Below are 20,993 nucleotides of genomic sequence, written 5' to 3' on the forward strand. Positions count from 1 at the left end.
ACACATTATCAAAGTTAGTTTGTCAGCCCATTGCCACCTTTGACTACCAGCTCATTTTCTAAAATATAAGAAAGGTATTTTTTGTCTTTATTTTCTCTCCTCTCTACCATGGTGTTACCTCTGTCCCTGTAAGAAATCTTTTAAATGTCCTCAATAAGAACCCCTTTTGACTAAGAACCCATAAAAACTTCTTACAGTGCTGAGTCCAGGCTGATGGCATGCACAGATAAGCACTGAACCTCCCACAGATCTGTCTCCAAACTTTTTGAGTACTTTGATTGTGCAAATACTTTGAAACAGGGTTAAAGTGTCTTATTTTCAGGAAAGGTGAAATGAAAAGGTCCTTGCCAATAACTCCTCAGAGTATGACATTGCAGTACACAAGTACTGAAGCATCGAGACTCGAGCATTTGAATTTCTTTTTGATATGTTTTTGAGAAAAAACTTTAAGTACTTATTAACTGCAATTTCTATCAAACACACACTAGTATTTAATTATTTGCAGTAAGCACATTCAGCAAATCTTGTCACCTAGCCAGGTGCTGTTATTGTCACTTCCAAAAAGGCTTTAGCAGCAAAATGCTCATCTATGCACTTGAGTCCATTGCACCCTGCTTTCAAAGAAACATTTTATTGTCAGATTATGACTGCTCCAAGAAAATTTTAAATATTTGTTTTGTCTTTATAATCACTTTGTGTTTGACTTTCCTGAATCTATTGATCTGGCAATGGTGAATCCAGTGAAAAAGTTAACCCTTCTCCATTAAACACACAAGTAATTTAGATTGTTAAGTTCTGAATAATTTTACTCCCAATGTTGGGTAATTATCTTGTAGGCTCTCTGGGTACCATGGACTAGACGAAGTAAAGCAAATCCCAGTAACTCATTAAATGTATTTTATTTCATGACAAAATGGGAGAATAATGTAATCTAACTTACATACCACATCATTCCTTGAAGATACTGTAATGAAAGCTGTTTTTGTTGGAATCTAACTCTCCTCTCATTACATTATTTCTTTACTTACACTTGCAATTCAGTGTATGAGGAAAAAGAAAATACAAAGTGAAGCACAATTTATATAAAACTAGAAACCCACTAGAGAAGGGGAGAAAAAGCCTCTAACAAAAGTGTCAGAAGGTGCTAAGGGAATTTGTAAACACTGGAGTAATGGTAGATGATGGTTAATATCTAAAAATGTGCAAATGCAAAGTCTAATATACTGTGTCCATTTACAGTATTACTAAAGTATTGAATTTTGTGCTTAACATCTCATTGTTTGAATCCTGAATTTACTGTGTAAGTAAAAACATTTTCAAGAAAATCTAACATCAAAATCTAATGCCACTTAGAACTATGCTATACCATGTTAGACCCAAAACATTTGTGAATGTTCAGAAGGAGTTCAAAAGCACTAATCTAATAATTGATTCCCACTGAAATAGTATTTTACCAACTTATACAACTTAGATACTTCCTCTTTGGCCTTTGTTAGCAATAATATTTGACATTTCTACTTTCTAGTAGTCCCACAGTGTTTCTAGGATTTATTTCCAGCAAGCTATACTTACTGTCCTTGCCCACAGTAGCAGGCACAGCATCTCTCTCACACTCATCTCCAGCTGCCCTCAGCAACAGCCACTTCCATCATTTCATTTAGCACTTTCTCTGCTCTAGAATCACACTGATTTTTATTTCAAGTTTAGCCTACCACTGGATGCCTGAGTTGGTAAAACTATTCTGATCATGAAATCCCAACTAGAGTCAGTTCACAGCTTTTCTTCACTTCTAGTGAAACAAAAAATTGGAACAGTTTATGGTATGAAGATCCTTTATACTATCTCCCCCAGAAACATTTAATGGAAGAATAGCTTTAAAAAAAAATACTTGCAAAATTTAGGATCGGTTCTTGAACACTAAATTATTCAATGAGGAAACACTTGAAATTCTTTAATTTTAGCATTTATAGTTCAATGTATCTGCAGGGATTTGCACTGTTCAATAAATAGATCTAACAAATTTGGTTACCAGATGCTGATACATTAGTTTCATTTGAGCACAGCCAGCTACATTCAATGTTCCTCAAACAGTAAATATTTTTGTTTTATATTAGACAAATGAAAAATAACAGACCTGTTATTTCAGTGCTGGCATTTTAATATACTAAAACACTGATATCCGGATACAACTCAGAACTCAAATTCCTGGCTTTTCATCCTTTTTTAAAAAGAAAAAAAAAGAGCCACCATTGAGTAAAATCTCTTATAGAAGTACACAAGTTTTATTTTATATTTATATTTCAAAGCATTAATATATATGTTCATGTTTCAATTTTTTGGAAAATGGGATATCACAAAACTAAAACAAAACACAGTAAACATTAATAATATCTACCTTTGGCCTAGATTCCGAGCTGGCTTTGTCAAATATTTTTTGTGCTACCGAATCTTTTGCACTTCACTACCTACATGTTCTCAAGAAAAAGTGATTCTTCAAAAAAAGAAACCAGTTCTTTCCAGACATGGCAGGAAAGCAGCTGGAAATTGTAAACACACTGCAGCAGTGATCCACATCAGCTCAACTTACTTCTAACATAGAAGACAGCAAGTTCTAACTCACAACTTCTGCAGCAATTTTATTTTTCCTCAGAAAGTGACAGTCAACCATTAGGACCCCAGCCATGCATAGACTGAAATATGAATAATAAATGGAAAAGTAAAAAAAAGCCTCCACACCCTCTTGAAAGCATAAACCAGAAATCTGCCATTTCTTTAATGAGACTAATGTTTTCAAATACAATCTCTTAATCTGAGGGGTGAACTCAGCCAGCTCTACCTTATTGTGGCCTTTCAATAACTAAATGGAGCTGCTTGTAAGAAAAAGAGAATAATTTTCTCAGGGTCCCTACTGATAGGACGAGGAACAACTGCTTTCAATTGAAGAGGGCAGGTTGAGATTGGAAATAAAGAAATTCATGATGAGGGTGGTGAGACAACAGTGGAAGAGTTTGCCCAGAGAAGCTGCAGATGTCCCATCCCTTCAAGTATTCAAGGCCAGGGTGAGACTTTGAGCAACCTGGTCTAAGGGAAGTTGTCCTGCCCATGGCAGGGGGTGAAATGAGATGGTCTTTAAGTGTCCCTTCCAACCCAAACCATTCTGTGATTCTAGCACTGTTTTCTAGCCATAAGTGACATGAAATGGTTCCCCCCTTGCCATCTTAAGGTATCAAGGAACTTTTAGCCAAATTCTTAGACTTCTTATTATCATCCTTTAGAATTTCACTTTTATAAAAATTCTCAGTTGGAGTCACAAATGTGTGATCCTTGAATCTTATTTTTATTCTTAAAATAGTGTGAAGTTTTGGAGAGAAATGCTGTTTTAGTTGCAAAACCTCAGAGGTGTACATTAACATGTATAGAGTCATAGAAAGATTTGGGTTGGAAGAGACCCTAACGATCATCAAATTCCAACTCTGTTGCCATAGGCAGGAACACCTTCCACTAGAAGGTATATGTGTATTTTAAATCTTTAGTTAATCAGAAATCAAAATTCACATTTTGGTTGCTATCATTTATAATGCACTGACTCAGGATTGGAATACACAAGCACTAAAGAATCACTGATTCCTAAAGTTACATTTTCTAGTTTCACACCATAACAGCATCACATTAAACACCAAGGATCCTTCTAAGCTTGCTATCACAATAAATTATAAAGCAACTGGTATGATCATTTTATACAGTTGCCTCCAGAAAAGGATTTAAGATCACAATGAAAACAAAGGAATAAAAACTGGACTTTGACCACTTTCCCTTCTTGTTGTAGAGAAGAGGGGTTATGTCAAAATAGTTTAAGTGCTCAGCACGAACACTACAGAAAATAGAAGCACTGTGATTACTTCTGAAGGTCATCTTTAACAGTATTAGGGACAAAACTTGGGGCAAGGTGAGGGAAAAGGAAATATCTGTAAGAAGCAGCTGTATCCTCTGAGATCAATGATGAGAAAAGAACATTCCTGAATGTAAAGCTTGCAACACACACACAGCTCTTCCAGAACAAATTCCATCTAGTCACCCACAAAACCTTACTTGGCTCTAGAGAATTAAGAATTTAGTCAAGAAAATCAGGAACAATCCAGAAAAATTAATAGAGTTGCTAAACCATAACCATTAGGAAATTACTTACCACACACAGGAATGCCTGCACATAAGCTAGAATTTTTGTATGCAAACATAAATGTACTGTTTTCTACAAAATAAAATTTTGTTATGGAGCTAAAAATAGATTTAATAATACTTATTATATCATGTCTGATAAGGAGCAAAAAAGGCATAAATTAGTACTTTTTTTCAACTGAAACTATTCAGGAGTAATAGAGGTTTCAAAAGTGGGAATTTAAACACACTCAACAGGATGTATCATGCATAAAGGCTGGTATCATAACACCATTCTGCAGATTACAAAGAAAGCTTAGGATCAAGGTTTTAAACTTCATTTTGCAAGTCTTCTGAGGCTTTGCTTCAACTTCTGGTTATCTCAGGGATGCTGCCTATTGAAACTGTTTTATCCAACTCTGAGACAAAGCCTTTAAAGCTTTGCTTCAACAAAAGTATTATTCATTGAAATCCATTTCTGCTAAAAAAGAATCAGAGCATTATAACTGAGTTTGAGATCTTCGACTCAATGGCTATAGAATCTCAGTAGCAATAGAATTGAACTTCACTTAAGGAATATGCTAACAGAGCACTTCAATTTGAGAGAAAAGTCTCTTGGAGTTTAAGACAAGCCTTGAAGTTAGGACAAGTCAAACAGACACCCTTTAGAATATATGTGAAAAATAGTGATGACAAAACCACAATCTTTTACTGTCACCTCCAAATCAAACACTAATAGCATTTAAATTTACCCTGAAAACACTTCAATAGTTGTAGACCAACTCTGCAGGATTCTGTAAGCTCTGTAACAATGTACCTCTTGCGTAAAATGCAGATTTGAAAAAATAATTTCTCAAAGTCCAGAGGACAGAACTCATGATGTTAGAAATGTAGTACTCTAAAAAACTACTTACATATGCACATACTAGGTACTAACAGTGTAAATTAGTTATCATGCTTTGGTGATAGGAAATGACCAAACAATAGCTTCTGTATCCCAGAAATATTACCTGAAGGACATGGAAAATGAAAAAAACTTTAAATAGTAATGAAAATGTGTCCGTACTGAGAGTCTGTAGCAGAATCATTACTGTGATGGCATCTGTGGCAAATTTACAAACAACAAAAAAATCCCAAAAAGCTCCAAGACCAAAGAGGTCTCCAATTTGAAAGAACTTTTATATGGCTGATTACAATACCAAGGGGTGAATCTTGGTATATAATTAAAAATACTCAGAACATTAAAATCAAGAAAAGCAGTATATACATTTACACAATATTACAAAATATAAGAACAACAATTTGATGACTGAGAATTTTTTCTCCCAGCACACAACCCACAGTAAGAATAATTTCTTTAAATTAAGATTCACTTTGCATTGCATTTGAATCATTTTCAGCATACATGTAACTAAGCAGATCTGTATAGATGGAGTATTTCCTTAGTGCTGCTTCTTATAACATGCTTCATCATCTGGGATAAAATGCTTCAGGGTATTATTAAAAAAATAGTTTAAAAGAAATGCATTGAAACAAGAAATTAGTTTACATTTCTGAATGCAAGTTTCAAGTTGCATTGACAAGAACTGTACACAAAACAGAAGAAAAGATCACCACAGTTAACAGTCACACTTAGGTGCTACAGCCACAATCCCTGTATTCTGTAACAAACATTTATGAACTTTATGTAAGTTTTGTTTTCACTCTTCAGAACCTGAAGGAGATTCAGCTGTCATCTCAGTACTGCAGTGAAGATGGGAGATGCTAGAGTAAAAATAATACATCTCCTGTGACAAAGAAAAACAGCAAAAGCAGTAGACCTTGCCTACTCCCAAATCAAACAAAAGCCAGTTTTCACAAAGTAAGTGCCACTTAAACAAGAAAATCCAAATTCTACCTCCAGAGCACTTCTGTATCATTTCATCATGACTATGAAAACTTAGTAGTACCATAAAAAAGAAAAGCACAACTGTATAAATTGGAGATACTGCCTGAAATTCACGTCAATTGAGGTAAGAGACTTACTGCTGTTAACTCCATAGGGCCCAAACACAGACTGCACCTAAGGAGTAGCTCAAGGCTAGAATCAAGTTGCTCTCAGAAGGACTGAACATCTCCTGTGCTGTGCACTGCTTCTTTACAAAGGCAGCATTCAAGTTCCACAAGTCCATTGTTAATTCAGTCCAAATGAACTAAACTTCCATCAGTAACTGTAGGTTGTTTCCCTGACCTTTTTGCTCTTCTTTTGGGAATCCTTCATGTTGTACTTGGGGGAGAAATTGTGTTTGAAGGGAAAAGCTTGAAATACATACATTCCAATGAAATTCCACATACCTGGACAAAGCAGGAACAGGTACTCCTCTTGCTCGCATCGATGCTTTTCCACGGACAACTGGAACTTCTGCAGTTTCTGAGCCACCATTTAAATATGTTAATTCTTGAAGCTGTGCCTGCCTGATTTCATCATTGTAGTCCTAAAACAAGGGGGAGGCAGAGTGAGGAAAAAAAAAAAAAAAAAATCAAATTTTGTTTACCCACCACTCTCAGCAAACATTTCTCCTGAAAGTTTCCTCTCAAAAAGTTGACCATTCCACTGAAAAAGTTTAATATACATAATAAGATAGGAATAATTCAGTCCAAACATTAGAGAATTCTACATAATAGCTGCCATTTTTGCTCAGGCATGTTTTTCTTTCCCTTTGCATATATTTTTATGTAGCTTTACCAATTAAAATGGTAATGGTAAAGTCCTGCAGAGATAGAAGGAAACCACAAAAAAAAAAAAAAAATCAAGATCCCATATTCTGAACTGAGATCCAGTTAGTAGTTCCAGCTGTAGAAACACTGTGTGTGAAAAGCAGGAAAAAGAGGAGAGAGAGAAAGAAAGAGAGAGTTGCAGAAGTGTAGAGAATAAATACACTGTTGAGTACAAGACATGAAAATGAAGGAATAGATTAGGAATCCACACTTTTAAAGTCAGGAGTTCTAGAATAAACACAGGAATTCATGCAATACACACATTCACTGTTATCTAATAAGAAGAGCTCAAAAAATTAAATTCATATGTAATGGTAAAAATGCCAAGGACATACAGCTTATTTCTGTCTGCACAAATCCTCTGCTCTCAAGGACTTTCAAAAAGAAAGCTCAGGCTTTTACACACAGAATTAGCATGGTACTTCTCAAGCACAGTTTTCAGAGACCTTGAGTCAACCTCCTAAACAAGCAGAGCACACAGGAATAAGACAGACCTAGCACTGAACTCTTGAGATATAAGTATTTTTCCATCATTTCTCCTTCACTTAAAATGAGCCAAGCAGAATGCAGCCATAAAAGTGAATCAAAGATAACTATTTTACCCAAGGTGCATCCGTACTGAGTATCAAAATATTAATAGGTGTTCCCACAGGAACAAAGGGATACTTCTGATACAACAACTCTTCTGCAAATCCTCCCATTTCAAGAAGGAAGGTTTGTTCTAACACCTCCCATTTTACAATTCAATGACAAAACAAAAAATCTGCATCTCATTGCAAATCTGAGTTTATTACATTTATTCACTAGACAGAGACCAAAAGATTGTCAGGCAGTCTTGAAGACTTTGAAACGTAACCCTGCATTGAAAAGAGATTAAAACTTTCATGAATTCAAATCTCTCAATTATCTTTGAAGCATTCTGCTTCTGCTAGACTTCTATAAATGGAAATAAAAAAGTTGTCCTTTATATGCCATTGCTGAAGAAATTTACTGGTGTTAAAAGAAGAAGCATCATAACAGCATTTCGTCCAAACTGCCTTAAATAGATTCTGAAATTTAACTCCCAACTGCCCACCTGAGATCATCATCTATTAAGCTGCAGAAGCAAACACAAAAAAGGTCTAAAAGACTGAAATAACTGCTTCAAATGGCATAATTGAAGATTTTGAGAAACAGAGTCCATTATTAAATGGCCAGGACCCAATACATAACCAATCCATCAAAGGGAGTAGACTACAAACAGGAAACTGAATACTATTCTGGCCAGCTACTGTACACAAACCCACTTTGTATTTTTTGTTTGTTGCTGGATCAGAACTGGCTAAAAATGCAAAATTCTACGTCCTATATAGAACAAAGTGCCAAGAAACCGTACCACCAACATACAGTATCAAAGTTCTGACAGCCTGTATCAGATGCCCTTTATAATTTCTTCACAGAACATCTTTTTCATAACTGGGCCCCTGGAAAAATACCTTTGATCATTTTATACTCAATTAATTTAATCCCTTAGCAAAGATGTGCTCCGGTTGCCACTCTGTGTGTTGGGTCCCATTTCTTTTCTCCCTGATGCCTTCTCACTTTCCTGCAGCACATTACCAGACACAGCAGCAGCCTTAGGTCACAGAGAAGGCTCCACTGTGCACAGCACAGAACAGAAAACATGGCCCTTATCACATATGCCAGAGGCAGCAGGAGGATACAGAGTGAAGGGGCAGTACAAGGCAGCCACGATAAGCTGCAGTGTTAATCCATTAGACTCTGAAATGGATTCCTCAATTAAAAGTACCAGACGGTCAATTTATGAATACTCACTGCTGCAAACAGCACACTTCAAGTCAAATTAAGCAGACAATAATCTTTTCCTCACCTACAAGATGGACATGGAAACCCTTTAGACTGCATCCCTCCTCTGAACAGCTTAGGCAGTGGCAGCACTTGAATTTCAGTGAAATGCTGCTGCTGAATTTCAATTGAACAGTTGTACTCTCATTTTATGAATAAATTGCCCACCTTAACTACAGTCTTATCCAACCATGAAGGGTCCATTTACATCAAGATCCATTCAAGAATTTTCATCCCACAAATCCCCATACTTACATGATCTAAGTAAACCTGCTTTAAAATTTTATCTATGATTTTCACCCAGCAAGATCAACACGTTGGCAGTAGCTCTTCTTGGGATCACTCTAGCTTAAGACCTTATTTCAATTTATCACTCAAACCATTAGCAAAGCTATTTATTTATATCATGTTAGGACAGGTCTCTACAAAACCCTTTGCAGCTTGGCAAAGCACTCAAGTAGATCTTTATCCTGACAGTGAACAATCAATAATTATCAGGTTTCCAGCCACCTTTTTACACCTTACAGTTACTTGCCAGCTTACTTAAGGAAAAGTTTTTGAGAGCTTCCAAAGGCCACCAAGGTCTTCAAAATGCCATTAAAAGCTATTTCATCACCACATCTTACAAACCAAATATGCAGAAGGTAGGACAAACTACAGGAAAAGGTTGTGAATTCTGCTTACATTGTCATATAACTGGTATAGATTGTTCTCTCAAAGATATTTCTATACTTTGCTTTAAAGAAAAGGAAAACAAGAAACTCTGGTAACCAACAGCAAAGGGTAATTAGTGCTGTATCTGTCAGAAGACAAATGACTGCCACTACTCAAAAATTAAGCCAAACAGACTAAGTTCTAATGGCCAAAACTGCTATAACCATAGAGTCACAGAATGGCTGGGGATGGAAAGGGCCTTAAAGAGACCATTTCATTCCAACTCTCCAGCCATGGGCAGGGACACCTTCCACTAGACCAGGATGCTCAGGGCCCCATGCAGGCTGGCCTTGAAACCCTGCTATAATACAGCAACCAGGGGATGGTGAGGTTGAAAGTACCTGGCTTTTTGACCGGACAGAAGTAATTCTGAGGTAACGAGTATTAAGGACAACACCCACCAATCTAATACTCAAACAAGAGTGCTGTCCAAAGAGTCTGGTCGGAATAAAGGGAAGAACTAAAGAGTCTAGCTAATTTAAAGGAAGGTGAAAATATACTTAAAGTCAGAAGCTGCAATTCCAACTGCAGAAGAAAGGTAAGACTCAAGGCAACATAAGCAAAGCCAAAAATACCCTCAAAACCAGTTTTTATTTTTTGTGTTGAGTAATGCCAATAGTTTAAATGAAATTACACCACTGCAGCGGCTTGAGGTTAAATTTCAATGCAAGGATGCTTGCCCATAGATCCAAAGATCCAATAAGAGAGGCTGAGGCATTTTTGCTATATTCAGCTACCATAAAGATATTCCGTATGCTGCATTCTAGTAACAAACATGATGTTATGTTCAGCACTGATCTGAAAAATGAACAATAACCATATTCATAAATTGGGTTTAGCATCTAAAACTGTAGGAAGTCATAGTGACCCGACATTGTAAGGAGAATGCAAATTATGATCATAATCATATATGCTCATAGCAGTACATCTTTCCTGAAATAAAACAGGTAATTCCTTAAGAAAGCCACAACAGACCTTGGAGGGAAAAAAAAACCCACAAAACAAAAAAAAAAACCACAAAAACAACCAAGTTGCAATTGGCAGCAGTGAACCAAACAGTAGTGCTAGAGAAGAAAAAGCTGCTCCTTATTCCTTCAGTGGCTGTGGCTGCTGCAAGGTGGTGCAGGCAAAAGAGATTAAGGCATTTAAAGCAATTCTGATAAACTTACATTTGAAAAGCCAAAGGGAAATTAAGACAGTGTTGCCTTGATCCCACAGTTCAGCAAAGATTATGTAGCATCAGTTCAGTTCAGTATAATAAAGATGCAATGATCAAAAAATAAAGATGGAAAAGCATATAACCACCAGTCAGTGGAACTGCTCATTATCAGTCTGTAATTCTACTGGCTTAACACACTAATGACCAGGTTTTGATAAGCTTACTTAATTTATAGCAACATTAGGGAAATCGAGCTCAATGAAGAAAAATAAGACATCTGATGAAAGGGACATGGGGATCGGGCATAACCTTCCTGCACGTGCAAGCAACATTTATCAACTTAAACATATTTATATCTAAAAAAGGCAGCTGTTTGCTGTCCAGAATAGTCAAGAACTTAATTCTCTCCTTATCTCTCCACACCATTAAATCATGAATTGTGTAAATAGAGTAACCTTTGACATTATGACAGCCCAGCATTCCTACAAATATTCTGTGGAGTATCCCCTGTCTGATCAGTGAGGATGTCTGAACAGTAGTACGCTCATTCACCGCTTTTCATATGCATTGAGAAAAAAGCAATTTGGAACCTGCAGACAAATGTACAATGTGATGCTTGATTTTTTATAAGATGAGAACATAACACCCAGGACATCTTTGCTTTTTAACTGTCCTAAAGTGCATCTACATTAGGGTTATTTCACATCAGGACACGTTCCTACTGAACCTACTAACAACTGTCATTTATCATGCTTTGGTCCATACCACAGTGTAGTATTGGAGCACATGAACTGATTTCATTCAGACAAAAACAGGTCAGTAGAAACACTCAAGTAGCACACAGCTCCAGTCACCTGGAGACTTAGTTTCATAAAATAATTTGAGCTGGAAGGGACAAAGAGGGATCATTTAAGTCCAAATCCTGGCCCTACACAAGACACCTCTAGAGTTCCACCATGTGCCTGAGAGTTCTGTCCATTTCTTGAACTCTGTCAGGCTTGGTGCTGTGACCATTTCCCTGGGGAGCCTGTTCTGGTGCCCAACCACTCATTGAGCGGTTTCTTAGATGTGGACTAGGTTTGGTACAAACTATAATTCCCAAAATACACACAGGAGCACTGTTAAGTCACCAGCACCAACTGTACAAGAGATAACCCCAAGTGGTTGCCAGTACAGCCACTATGGCTCCACTCAGACATTTGCAAGCTGCTGTCACTCAGACACATGCCTCAGGAAACCTTCCTTGGCCAGGTCCCCACACTTCCCAGATTTGACAAAAATAAATACTTAAACTTGGGTAACATTTTCAGCAGTAAAAATAAACAGAAGTCAGTGCACCTTGAGAAGGCTTTGCTTTCTATACTATTCCTTTGATCACCAATAAAGACTGAAGAACTAAAACTGAAGAGCTAAAACAGTTGGGAACTTCACACAGAGAAATATCACCTCAGGTGTTCCAGAGCTTCCTAACAGAGGCTAGATTTTTTCAAGCAGTTTAAGATTGAAAAGAAGTTGCTTCATACATGAGGAGCAGATGAAGTTATCTTCTTATAGAAGACATTAGAAGCCCATTACCTAGATATATCCCAAACCTGGATTACAAAATTGTACTGGAAATCAGATGTTATTTGATACATCCATACAATGGAAGCTGAAGCATACACCAGAAAACAAGTATAGCTCATGTATCACTAGTATTGTGATAAAAATGAAGACACAAGATAAACCTGTATTGATTCTCAGCATTCAACACTAAACCAGGATTACAGGTGAGAGAAATACTACAGCTCCAAATGTCATAATTCTTAAACAGAACTGATGCTTCACATGTACCAAGAACACAGGAAAGGCACACATTTTACAGATTTTTACAATTATTTGTAGTCTGCAATACTTTGCTTATGACTAGTTGAGCAAGAATAAGTTTCTCTTTCACTCTAGGTCAGGTCATGAGATTTGTGTGGACAGTTACAGATTCACCCACTAACTGCCTGTATCAAAATGCAAAGTATTTGACCATCATAATTTCTTTCACAAAGGAAATCAAGCAACATGACCTGACCAATATTGTGCACTGTTCAGAATCACAGAACAGTTTGGGTTGAAGGGACCTTAAACACCATCTAGTTCCAACCCCCTGCAATAGGCAGGGACTCCTTTGGTAGACCAGCTTACTCAGTTTTAGAGATAATATTCTCACTCAAGACTACCAGAATGCTCATTAAAAAAAAATAAAGTACTAACAGGGATGAGGAACTTCTTGATTTCTTCCAATGCATGTCCCATTCTGGCATATGCTTCTGCAGGTGGAGCAAACACTTCAATTAAAACATGTAGGTCATCATTTAGGTGGAAATACTTTGCCTCTCCACTTTTTCTCAACTCTTCCTCCTAGGAGATAAGAAAAAGATTGGTTTTACACATTCTTTGAAACATTGTAATGCAAGTGTTGAAGTTTCTCCAGAGGAATTTGCAGACACTGCTCACTCATGTTCAGATGTCTGCAACTAAAAAAAGTAACATGAAGTAAGAGCCAACAGTTTCTGCTCACATACAAAAATTGTAGTACAAGGAGGAATGCTTCCAAGAGTCTTCCCAGGTGCACCAGTTTTATGAAGAAGACACACTTTTCTTGAAAGTAAAGTCTACAGAAACAGGTTTGATCTAATATTCCACAAGAGCAAGCTTCTTTTACCAGAATTATTTCAATCTCAGTATTACTATGCTGTCCTCACTGAAGTCTTTATCCAATGAGTGGCATCCTTCACAAAACTGTGTTATTTGGACATAAAGCTAACAGCATATGAAATGAGGGAAGAGAACATTAGCAAAAAGCATTCACTAGCTATTTCAGTAGCAAGCTTATTTCTTTCATCTTCCTTCACCCAACCCACTTCAATGACTGCAAAGCTGAGTTCAATGGAGTAAAGCAGAGCTCAGTTCTCAAATACCGACATTCATGTGCAAAATATTCACAGACCAAAAGGGCAGCACTTGCTTTTTTCAGGCTAACCCTCACCCACGTGTACTTGACTGGTCCAAAAGGATGAAACCAGCACTAAAAATAATTTCATTGCTTTACGAGATAGCATTATATCAAATAATTAGCAGTTCTGTTGCCTAAAAAACTAACACTCCCCTGCAGCTTCCCGTATTTGGCAAGCACCAAGTTAGCATTTCACCCTTAAGATTACTAATATTATAAGTTGCAATGATAGCTGAAATCTCCCCTGCACACCCCTAATTATGGGTTGAGGTTTACAAGTGACAATCAATTTCTGCTCCTCATGAATCTCATTCGTATCAACCTGATTTGTGTTTAACTATGAAGATGTTTAAAACAGAAGAAAAAAGTCTAGATCACTGTCAGAACACTCAGACCAAGAATATTAAGACCAAGAATATTAAGAGGTCACTCAGGATTAGACTCCATCAGTAAAATCACCATTTTGTCAATAAAAATAAGAGATCATAAAAATAGAAAGCAGCCTAATATAAACACCACAGCTCAGATAGTTAGTTTTAATAGGAACTGTTTCTCAGTTAAATACTTTAGGCACAGTTACTCAAAACATATGAGCCACTAGCACTGGAAGCTAGTTGAGTTCCCCATATACTGGTTTTTAGTATATACTTGCGCCACACATTCCTTGTCCTTTTCTACTAAAGAGGAAAAAAAAATCACTGTGCAGTTAGTTTGTGCAGAAAGCATAGTGCTAAGAAACTTCCTCTCTGTGTTTATCAATCAAGTTGGCTGATAAAAGCAATAAGCAATGGAAGATTCACCATTTTCTGGGTAGGACCTGGTAAAAGAGCATTTCAATCAGCACCTTCAACAAAGCATACAGAATTTCAACACAGGTTTTTTTAAGATCATTCCCATAAGCAAATTTTTAAGGTCACTCCATGCTTTTTTTGCTAAGCTCACTTTACTACTGTATTTTACTTTAGTTCTGTAACATGACTTGGCAATGCTTCCATTACTTTCTCTATTACTTGCAAGGCTAGAAGTTGGATTTTGATGATCCAGGTGGGTACCTTCTAGCTTGGGATATTCTGTGGTTCTATGAAAACACTAACACACTAAAACACTTATAACAGCATACACATGAAAATGAGTTCACTCGCTCACTGGCTGCATCTCACAACCTTGGGAACACATTAAGCATTTCAGGCTTTTTCTTGTTTCCCATGAAGATCAACACAAAAGCCACAACTTGTTTCCATTCCAGCATCCCTCTTTGACAGCAGTTTAACTCCCGTAAAATTCTCTGTCTTCCATTACTTGACATCTATTGGCTTGGTTTGCCAACTGCATAGGCAATCTTGGCTTGACTGGCCAAATAGAGACATTAACCAATAATCAATATTAGGATCTCCTATGCTTTTTATTTGTTCCAATTTTTGCTACAAGGTTTGTTCCCCTCCTCAGAAATTTAAGGTAAGTATCAAAACTCTACTGACATACTCAGGCCTTACCTTTGTCTTGTCCCTCATAGAACCTTTTCCCAAAATAGACATTTTTGTCAGTGTTTCTTCCTGTAAACGCTTTAGGGAATTACCACGTGGACCCAAAAGTTTTCCCACAAAGTTGAACTGTAAGAAAACAAAAAACCAGCAAAACAAAACATTAATCTCATTGGATTTTTAATTGTAAATTAATGAGCAATGAGTAAATTAAAAGGGATATTTAGCTGAAACCGCTTTTGGTCACAGGTGCAAATGATTAGATCATAAATTAAAAAATATTAAGTACAATCACATAGTACAATTAATAGAATGTCAGAGGCTCCAGCAACACAGAAGTATTTAACTCAAGGATAACTTGGTGTCCACCACAGGCTGCCAAATCAAGAGAAGCCTGTTGACAAAGCCCTCTCGCTCCAGCTAACAGAAGTCATCGTGCCCAAGGCTTTTGTCCTGCTGAGGGACTCCAACCACCCCAACAGCTGCTTGAAAAGCAGCAAGGTGAGCTGCAGGCAACCCTGGAGACTCCTGGAATGCATGTGGGACAACTTCCTAACCCAGGTAACAGACAGAGCTGACAGTGGGGAGGCATTATGGGATCTCTTGGTCACCAAGGCAAACGAGCTCAATGGGACATCAGGATTAGAGGCAGCGATCACGCATTGGATGTGGAGCAGGTAAGGAGTAAAGTTGGTCTCATTAATTTTAGGAAAGCAGACTTCCAGCTCCTTGGGGAGCTAGTCAGTGGGAGCCCCTGAGAGACTGCCCTCAGGGATGAGGGAGTGGAACAGAGCTGGCAGATCTTTAAGGAAGTCTTCTACTGGACACAAGAGTTAGCGATTCCCAGCAGCAAGAATACAGGCAAGGAAGGCAAGAGACCCACAAGGCTGAGCAGGGACAGGCTGGTCAAACTAAAGGGCAAGAAACAAATACACAGACAGTGGGAAGTTAAGACAGGTGACCTGGAAAGAATATAGAGATGAAGTCTGGTTGTGTGGAGCTGGGGTGAGGAAGGCCCAAGCACACTTGAAACTGAATCTGGCAAAGGACACAAAGAGCAACAGAAAGGGCTTCTCCAGATGCCCCAACCAGAAAAGGAAGCTTAAAAAAAGGTATTGTTCCCCCTTTGCCCTGATAAACAATGCTGGAAAACTGGTTACAACAGATAAGAAGGATGAGGTACTCAACAACTGAAGTGACACAATCATGTTAAAAAGATAGTTTTAGGCAGAAATAAAATATAGTGATGTTGAACAGCAAACGAGCTTAAGCCTTATGGCCTCAAATTTATGAAGCAGCTCCTAAGTTCTTTGCTTGTCCCTCTACAACCGTGTCACTGAAGAGCCAAGACGGGCTGCACTGATCTCCCTGTTCATCTGGAGTTACTTGAAAGGACCTAACAATGGGGCAATGGCAGTCCCAAATCTCTTGTTGCTACACTGGAAGTGCTGATGGCACAGCTGCACTCACCCTACAATGCAGAAAGTCTAGAGCTCATTTCTTTCAGCTTTAGACAAAAAGGAGAACAAGCATTAAAGGTCAACTAAATAAGGAAATATACGTTTATTTCCCTTACTAGTTGCAAATTCAATTCCCAATGTAGACCTAACAATACTAATGAGAAAATGGCTTATAGACTAGTAAAGTCCACAGCGCTTATTAAATTTAAGGCCCTGCATGAACAAGTCTTTTCTGACATTATCAGGTCACATCGAAAAATTCTCAGGGAATTTCCTTTTTTTTTTTTTTTTATTAAGAGTTGTCCATTTTTTTCATCTGGATCCTAAGATACAGAAAATAAAATTATTAATCAGAAAGATTGAACAGATACAGACAGAAATTTCCCTTGCTGAGAATATTCAGGACTCAAGGCCACTGATGGGGTCTTGTGCAATTTAATTTACAATCCTTATTTCAACAGAAGGTTTAGCATCTGAAGACACAGATGTTCTCTAGAGATTCCTTTTAACTTGGACTTCTGATTTTATTGTTTCTGAAGATATAACTAAGGAAAGCAAACAAATTGAAACAATTTGTAACAAATTTGAACCTTGAGATGTCAATTATTCCTTATCAAGTTTCCTTTAAGGAAGCTCATAGTTGAGCTCAAAGTAAAGCTTTCATGTAGAGGAACACGACCTCAGTTTTTCAAGCATTACTTAAGATTACTTATGTTTACTTTTAACAGCCTTTTAAGCTCCTGGGAACAAAAATAAACACTTACTCTTTACTGCAGCTATATTCTTTCAGTTAAAACCAAGTAGTTTAATGTTGTGTAAATCTAAAAGTTGATGTACCAAACTTTAATACCTCCAAAAGTCATCATCTTTTAAAGAAATCTCTAGTGCCAAAGTCAGACACTACAGAACTACACAAGGACTGCACAGATGACATGTTCTAGACACATTTAATGAACATGAAAATGTATTGTCTGTATCCCGAGATCCACTGAACTTTTCTGTGCACCGAGGTGCCAAATATTTAATTTGACAAGCCTGAAGCATTAGAAACTTGTGTTGCAAGTCTGAAATTCTGCTGATTTAAAAGCACAATACTTCTAGGTGTAGCTTAAAAGCACAAAGTTTAGTAAAATATGGCTTGAAACGCACTCACAAAGCATTTTTGCTCCCACATAAAATTGAAAGGCTTCGGAACATTTCAGTTGATTATTCCATAAACAAAACCCATTTATGATATTGAAGGAATACTTTCAGTAGAAAACAGATTATTTACTTTGAACAGCTACTGCATTTTGTTCAAATTACTGGTTTATCTCCCTTTTACATAAAACTGGAAACATCTGATCAAAGGTTTATTTTGAGATATTTAATAGATACAGAAACACTCAAAGTATCAGTCACTAAGTTACTATTATCATTTATACACTGCTTTCAATCAAATAATAGAATGACTCAAACCTAAAGGTACAAATCCAACACACAGTAAAAGAAATTTTACTTACAAAATTAACAAATCCTGTTTATCTGCTGGTGTTACAGAAGCAAGTAAGCCTGGCAGATCCAGGTTAGCTCTTAGACAAGACTTCTCACATACAAGTTGCATGGGTGCTTCCCATGTTCCACATTTAGGGCTTATTTGCCCCAAAAGCACATGAACAAAGAATAAATTCAGGTTTATTATTGAACTCAAAGTTTATAAACTATCTCTGAATTAGATACAGACATTTGAGCAGCTCTGCCTGGCTCAGACCAGTCATGTTCACTAGCGCTGGATTAGAAACAGACATGCCAGACTACCCTCTTTACTTGCCCCTCCCAAACAGCACAATCACCTCTAAACTGCTGTAAATACCAAAAAATGTCCTTACCTTCACCAGCTTCAGCTTAACACGGTATTAAAGCAGTCACACTGTATTCCAGTGCAAGCTGGTGAAGTTTTCAGTTCTACAGGAGAGATGAACTCTTAAGAGTCAACCACAAATGCCACTCTACACTGGATCACCTTTGTCAAGTCAGGCATTGTCTCTGCACTAAGACAGCTTCTAATGTATTAGGTAAGTACCAGTACACTATGGACAATGGCATATAAAAGAAGAGATAAAGTCCCCAGCTCAAATTTTCTTCTACACCAGCTCTGAAGGATTTGGTAAATACGGTATCTCAAGCAAAATTACAGAGATCTTTGCAAAAACAGTGTCAAGACTCAGATTAACAGATCTGGAAGGAAACAATTAGATAAAATGGGAAAAATTAGCACCACAGCTACACTTCTAACTAAATATTCTGCTGTTGATAAATGGTACCCTCTGAATAAAATACCATTATTGCAAACATTAGTTTGAGCAAAAGGATGGAAGATTTGAGAGGCATTCTCACTCCTAAAATCTGAGATCACTGAAAGGACATCCTCCTGTACCTCTGGTTTACTTTGTGGGTAAAGATACACCCTGCAGTGCAACAGCCCTTCCTCAAATTCCTGGGACACAGGATTTTTCTTTTGACCATGGTGTCCATTAGCTGCCAAATACTGGTTAACTGTACTGAAAGAGTGTATCTGTTTCCCTTTTACAGATTATCATAAAGTCTGTAACAAAAATCTCCAATTTAAAACACATCTTAAATATAAAACATCTTTCTCAATAGAAGCAACTAAAAAATATAAGGCTTTTGGTTCAAAATTGTCTCCTTTCTTAGCTGTTAATAAATCCTCATTTTAAGAAGCATTTTTTTCAGTTACCGTACAATGGAGATTATGGGCATCACTGTGTAGCACCCATTTATTCAGAATCACCAAATCAAAACATGAGTTGAACAGCTGTCTAGAGATTTGTTTCCTTACCACACCACTGCTTGAAACTATTCCCTGAAAACATTTCAGGAGAAACAGAGTTACAATGAACATTCAAAGAACATGGTATTCTCTTCAGAATTATTTGATCTACTATATGAATTTTAAGAAAAAAAAAAAAAAAATCTAATGCCACTGCTATAGCATTTTTAAATGTATATATTACAGGAAAGGGGATATAATAGAAAAAGTAATCCTTGTTTATCCCCAACCAAGGCAAGTCTGCTAAGAATGGTTCATCCAGCTTAAAACACTTAGTGAAAGTATAAATGCTTGACCAAATGCTTTCCCGTAAAGCTTTAAGCACTCCATTGTTATTAAAGCCATATAAAGCTTTCTTGACATAATAGTTTTCTGCAATGGTTCTCTGTGACAGGGTCACTAGAAAAAAATAAAAAGTTAATTTAAGATTCAGAGCACTTTCCCTCAGAATGACCTGAAACAAGGCAAACTTCAAGGTTTTTCCTATTCATCTCAGAAAGATAGTTTTTATAGAAAGGCAAGTTCTTCAAGCATCAATGTTACACCACAAACTACTCTCCTTCATGTAATACAGCAGTAAGTCTTTAAACATTTTTTCATAGCAGAAAGCTTGGTCAATTTTACTACAAAGTTGCTCAAAAGTAATCTCTCTGCTATTACTACTGATGTTTGTTCCTCCACATTACTTCTGGTTATGCAATGACATTTTCTCATTTCTGATTTAAAAAATTAGCTATTATGAAAAATTGCTTTCTAATTAGTCATGTGATTAAAGTATTAATCAGTCCATGACTTCACATAACAATGGCAGATATATTGTATATGACAATGATATTTTAAAACCAGTATTTTCACTTTAAAAGTTGAGCTAAAAAGCTTAAATGGATACCACTTCCACAAGTCAGTAAATTTTGAGAAAATAATAAGTATCACTTTGGGGAACAACAGACCATTTCTTCCTAACTTCTGAGATTTACCCAGTATTTAAGTGTAGATCTATGAGCAATTTTAAAAGATGGTAGCCTGTCAAAATGGAAATAATTATTACCCACAGTTTTGATCCACCTCATGGAAAGCCATGATGATTCCATTTGCCATCCATGGAAGCTATTTTTTTCACCTAATTCAGAACACCCAAGTTCAGCAAACTGTCAAAGCAAAATCAGGTTCTGAAACTAAACTACTTCACAATGCATGTTCATTAAATGCATGGGAGGGGGATGACACCTTCCTGCCTCACAAGTACACAACAAAGCTCTAAAACACCTTTCACATGTGATGGCTCTTCACAGCAGAGCTGGGCCAAAACCAGAATCCCTCCACAACTACATCAGGACCTTCCTTGAGTGGTCAGCTTACCTTTTATGCCTTTAAGTCTGTGAAAGTTTGAAGATTATTTTCAAGCACGAAACACAATAGAAATTCAGGTTTAAGCACCACATTCTCACACATAAACCAGAGTCAGCTGAGGTATTGAGCAGATCAAAGAGCAAGTCACTCTAACCTTAGTGCCCTAAGCTGACAAGATCTCATTCCACTACCTGCAGTTTAGATACCCAGCATGCACATGGACTCCTTTCTATAGGTAACTTGATTTATCAGGTCT

At 37.1% G+C, this 20,993-nt stretch overlaps 2 protein-coding genes across 4 annotated transcripts in view; both read right to left on the reverse strand.

The window, feature by feature from the left end:
• LOC137474847 (uncharacterized) overlaps positions 1-20,993 on the reverse strand; it is a 739,674-nt gene that overhangs the window by 487,608 nt on the left and 231,073 nt on the right. The window lies entirely within an intron of this gene.
• The window catches only part of KHDRBS3 (KH RNA binding domain containing, signal transduction associated 3), a 91,538-nt gene that overhangs the window by 38,796 nt on the left and 31,749 nt on the right, over positions 1-20,993 (reverse strand). For all 3 annotated transcript variants that reach the window (XR_010996066.1, XM_068180462.1, XM_068180471.1), the window contains exons 3-5: positions 15,110-15,226; positions 12,875-13,021; positions 6,490-6,629 (exon numbers count right to left, since the gene is read on the reverse strand). Coding sequence is in view for 2 of the 3 variants with exons in the window: in XM_068180462.1 (XP_068036563.1) it covers positions 6,490-6,629; positions 12,875-13,021; positions 15,110-15,226 (404 nt within the window). In the remaining variant the exon portion in view is untranslated. The remainder of the gene's footprint in view (positions 1-6,489; positions 6,630-12,874; positions 13,022-15,109; positions 15,227-20,993) is intronic.

This window comes from Anomalospiza imberbis, chromosome 1 (assembly GCF_031753505.1).
Source record: "Anomalospiza imberbis isolate Cuckoo-Finch-1a 21T00152 chromosome 1, ASM3175350v1, whole genome shotgun sequence".
Taxonomy (NCBI): Eukaryota; Metazoa; Chordata; class Aves; order Passeriformes; family Viduidae; genus Anomalospiza; species Anomalospiza imberbis.